This window comes from Sinocyclocheilus anshuiensis, unplaced genomic scaffold (genome assembly GCF_001515605.1).
Source record: "Sinocyclocheilus anshuiensis isolate Anshui unplaced genomic scaffold, SAMN03320099.WGS_v1.1 scaffold251, whole genome shotgun sequence".
Lineage (NCBI taxonomy): Eukaryota > Metazoa > Chordata > Actinopteri > Cypriniformes > Cyprinidae > Sinocyclocheilus > Sinocyclocheilus anshuiensis.
Window position 1 is genome coordinate 533726 of NW_015549579.1, and position 5302 is coordinate 539027.

General features: G+C 36.7%; 1 protein-coding gene across 1 annotated transcript in view; it reads right to left on the minus strand.

Annotated features, from left to right (window-relative positions):
* Positions 1-5302, minus strand: part of LOC107657585 (trafficking kinesin-binding protein 1-like) — a 55467-nt gene that overhangs the window by 46569 nt on the left and 3596 nt on the right. Inside the window, exon 2 of the mRNA XM_016445744.1 lies at positions 175-369. Coding sequence (XP_016301230.1) covers positions 175-369 — 195 coding nt within the window. The remainder of the gene's footprint in view (positions 1-174; positions 370-5302) is intronic.

Here is a 5302-nt window from a genome sequence, read left to right on the forward strand (position 1 = left end):
TGCTTATTTATGTGTGTCAGCGCATGTCTAAGATATTTGTTGTTACTATTTTGAGGAAAACATGGCCAGAGGAAAAGACAACTTCATTATGAGTGACAGGAAAGAGAGGCAGGAAAAATAGTGAATGAAAGCGAGAAAGGTAGAGGAATAATATGAGAGCGATTCTGTGCTTACGGAAATATTTGAGGGTCTCCTCGATCTGTTCAGTGGTCAGGTCGAGGTTGACGTCGGGTGAGATGAGAGGCGTGTGTAGCCAGTCGTCGTGGTCATAGCCATATATTGTGTCAGCTCTCAACTTATAATGAGGCAACTGCTCCTCAAGCAAACTGATGATTTCCACCTCAGGAAGATCAGTTCTGTTACACACATCTGACAAAGAGAGAGAAAGAATGCAAAGAGAATGGTGAGAAAAATGTTGGGCATGCACAGACATTTGCTTATTACTAAAGACATTACTAAAAATAACCCAGGTAACAACTACGTTTTTGTATCATGACAGTCTTTGCCTAGTGCCTAGTAGTCACTGCATTTGCAACAAAATGTAAAAAAACAAAACACACACATTAAAAATAAATTAAAATGTACATAAAAAAACAAGGCACAAGAATGCTTTTCAATAAAAGTTCTGAAAAAAAAAAAAAAGAAAAGAAATAATTTTGATAGGTTTTAAACTATAAAACAATATATAAATTGTTCAAAATGAAGACATACTGTATAACTTATTATTTTTTCAACATTTCAACAGGGCTAACACAGAAAATACTGAAAAATGTGTATATTACAACTTAAGGTTGTAATAACTGTATAATAACAGTGTAATAATATAAAAACAATTTATTATTACAAAGATGAAGTCAAACGACACATTTGGGACCAAAATAAGCACTTATAAATGAAAATGCATCAAGTGCGAGTTTAGGCTGACCTCTAGTGGTCTGATGAAGAACTACACAACTACACTACTCAATACAAGTGGAACTTGCAAATTACAATCCACACGTTTTTGGAATGACAAAACACAAAAATGGTGGAAAAATACTGAGATTCAATGTTCAAGCAAATTATGAAGCAGCCACTGTCTTACCAGAATATGTTTATCTGCCCATCCTCCCTTCACACAACATGCTGTTGTTCAACACAGCAGCCTTTCCTTTGTCAGACAAACAGCCCTTATTCCAAACCACCAATACCATTCTAACAACTCTCGTCTGTACAGTAATGACAAAATAGCTTCTGAGCAGAATTGTAACACTGAAATGTGTGGCATATTAGAGACTCAACCACAATGTGTGATGGAAGCAGCATGCTTGTGTTTAACTAAGCACATGGGTTTAACCTCTAGAATGGGACTGGCCTTACAACAATGCAACTCCCATTACAGCTGTAATGCCAAAGAGATGAACCACTGATGGTCAGCAGAGAGAGAGAGAGAGTGAGTGAGTGAGAGAGTATCTAGGTGAACTTTGAGTGCTCTAATGGCATGTGAGTAATCTGCACTCCTTGAGCAAGGATAAAAGCAGTGTTCACCTTTATACAAGGTCACCAAGTTTGTGCCACAGATTCAATGCAACTCCACATGAAGTCTGCATGAATTTGAAGCTGTCATTTGTGATTTCGATGATAAAATATACATTTAAAGAAAAGAGATGTGTGTCATAATGGCTACACTGATGAAGCAGCAGAATGTAGTTTACAGTTCAGTATTTGAGTGCTTAATACAGGTAAAAGCTGGAATACACTACACAACTTTTAAAAACACTAGACATCATGCACTTGCCGACAATGTAAATAGTTATAAACTGAGGATCTCACACTACCAGATTTTCAAGTCATTCCAAACACAAACTCATACAGAAACATTTGCCTTGTTGTGTGTGACAAATGAAAACCATGCGTTCTAAAAATCGCAATTTTCTATGAAATCTGTCAGCTCAAATCTGCAGACTGGCTCTGACTTTCAGCAACTAGTGTTAACTTCTCCAGACTGCAAACCGGGGCAAAAATCTGGTCAAAAGTCGTGAAGTGTATTTCAGCTTTGGGTTCACACACACAGTTCAATTACTTACAAGAGTGACAATCACATTCTACAACCAAATTTAGGCCATGTCCACACATACATGGGTATTTTTATAAACAGAGTTTTTCCTTCTTCTGTTTTAAAAAAAATCTCCGTCCACATGAAAACGCAAACGCATGCTATGAAGCACTGTCAAGAGCATGCCAAACCAACAGGTGGCGATATAATCTCAACCGTAAAGCCATGTTGGCCAATCAGAAGCCTGAAAAAGTTTCCAGTAGGCGGAGATAACAGCGCAGGCTCCGACATCACAAGCCAAGATCTCCGGTTTTGCTGTCTACACGATAACACTGGGCATGGGCCGGTATGAGATTTTGACGGTATGATAACCTTAAGCAAAAATATCACGGTTTCACGGTATTGTCGTTACAGCTCTAAAATGTGCTATTTTTAAATGACTGGGTAAAAAGAAAAAACATTTTTCCCGCTGAACACAATATATTTTGTTTTTGAGCAATATACTGAATATTAGGAACAGTAGAATTTGTTTATTTTTTCTTTGATTTGTTTCCTAAAAAGAAGAAAAATAAAGACTCACATCGTTATTTAACCTAAATCTGTAATTACAGTTATTTAATTTTAGTTATATAATTCATATACATATCATTTATATCATTTCATATCATTTAGTTACAGTATATAACTTCATATTTTCACATAAATTACATTTTGGAAAACGATTGCATTGCAACGCAGTTTGTGCAAGTCCAGAACAGAGATGAGTTGCTTGCAATAAGACAAAAAACAGCCGGTTGCCGATCGCCTTAAGTTCCAGGGGCAGCTTCTTAAGTTCGGCCATCCTACACACACGTGACTGACTGACCGCTCGCTCGCACCAACAGGAGGAGGAGGGGTCGTGTTACTCTCTACACTGCACTCAACCTAAGGGGTTCCTACACTTTCAGTCTTTGAGGAGACATGAAAAACAGCGCATACCGCAGGAATGGTATAATGGAAAATATTAGCGGTTTTGAAACAGTGACATTTTCAAATCTCGCCATACCGTGAAACCGGTAATTGGCCCATGCCTAGACAACACTGCAACCGGAGTTTTTTGAAAATCTCCCTGTCCACACGAACGCGGTTATTTTTAAAACCGCAGCTTTTTCTACGCGGTTTGGCCGTTCGTCCACACGCAAATGCAGCACTGGGTCCCTGAAACCAAACATTTTTGAAAAGGCCTGCCAGGGTGAAGATTTTCAAAAACTCCGGTTGCAGTGTTATCGTGTAGACAGCGAAACCAGAGTTTTTGGGCTTGTGACGTCGGAGCCTGCGTCGTTATCTCCACCTACTGGAAACTTTTTCAGGCTTCTGATTGGCCAACATGGCTTTACGGTTGAGATTATATCGCCACCTGTTGGTTTGGCATGCTCTTGACAGTGCTTCATAGCATGCGTTTGTGTTTTCATGTGGATGGAGATTTTTTTTAAAACGGAAGAAGGAAAAAATCAGTTTTTAAAAATAACCGTGTACGTGTGGACATGGCCTTGTAAATTTTCAGGATTCACAACCATATTTTAATCAAACCTCTACTGTGTGAAAGGAAAAGCAGTGGACAAGTTTAAGTGTTACAGACGTTTTCATCTTTGATATTTACTTTAGTCACTGCAATATGGTTCAAGGTGATATCCACAGCTATTGCGCAAACAGAAACAGGGACTGACTCTGGGTAATTCATTGTAGCAGCTTGAATACTACAGGTGTTGTGGGAATGAGACAGTTTGAGATTGACACCCGTTATAAAACATGATCTTCAATTCCAAATGCTCTCTGTGTGAATGTAGCCAACTGTTATTATTTTTAGCATTATTTTATCAATCAATAAAGTAAAGGGAAAAAAATAGAAGCGATTTAGAAATGTAACAATTAAAGAACTCCAAAAATGGCAAGATTCTTATGGGAATTTTTAAACAATGAAAGACCTTCACTAACAGTTTCAGCTGTGTGTTAAAGGGTAGCAGGTACTGCAACAGAAAAAATAGTGCCTGCTTACATTTTTAACTGCCTTTGTTCCAGAACTGTTCCTTTTAATTTTCTCTATAGGGATTTCAAAATACAAGCCATAAACCAAACCAACCAACATCTTTGATTTTAAGTAAGAATGTGCATTAAAACCAGAAAAAAATATATATAATAATAATAATAACGACATAAGAAGCACTGCGAATAGCACAACACAAATGGCACAACACAAAACATTGGTTATAAGTGTAAAAAACAACATACAAACAATTAATATACACAATATATTTCACATTTATTGCTAAATAAGCCAATAAACAAATATTTATGTAGTGTGTGTAGCACAGGAAAACAAAATTATATTCTGTCATTTTAATGCTTTATGCATTGTGGTAGCGAAAACTACCACATTTCGCTATAAGTTTGATTGCATCATATAGTAATTGCTGTTAATAGTGTTCATCGTCTGTTTTATTACGTCTTAAATTGATTTTTCCGTACATTTCTGCCATATGTACATTAACTGACAGTCACCACTGATAAACTACCACTAAATATTGTAGAAATTTAATTATGAGACCCTACCGTTCGGCACGCATATGATTTGCAGATTAATTTGCCAATTTACACGTACAAGCAATTTTAAACCACAAGAAGAAGAAACGAAAGAGAGCCCAATTCGTTACTCACGCGCTGTTCTCGCACACAATCAAATCACGCCCAAGAGACATGTTTCAGACAGCGCGGAAATACCGAGTTGCGTATACATTGGGCACTCTATAACAATATAATGCGTTGAACCACTATATAATGCTATTATGATACTATATAATAGCCTAATATATATATATACTGTACTGTCATATATAATTTCAGACAGCGATAGATAGGCTATGACACACTCTGTTATGTTAATGATTGTTCTAATCATTCTGTATTTTCTTTGTATGCGACTGATATGGAGTAGCAATTTGACAATTTCATGTTAAATAAGTAAATGAAAGATTGCTCTGATCTGTCACATATTTGGAGTTAAACGGATCGCAGTTGGCTATTATGATACTATATAATAGCCTAATATATATATATACTGTACTGTCATATATAATTTCAGACAGCGCGGAAATACCGAGTTGCGTATACATAGGCCTACACACATAAAATTAGTCTATGTCAAAAACCCTTCACGGCATTGTCATTCTCTGTGCTTTAAATATGTTTTTCTTGCTTATCCGAAAAAATAGTCCGATCTGTGACTCAAAA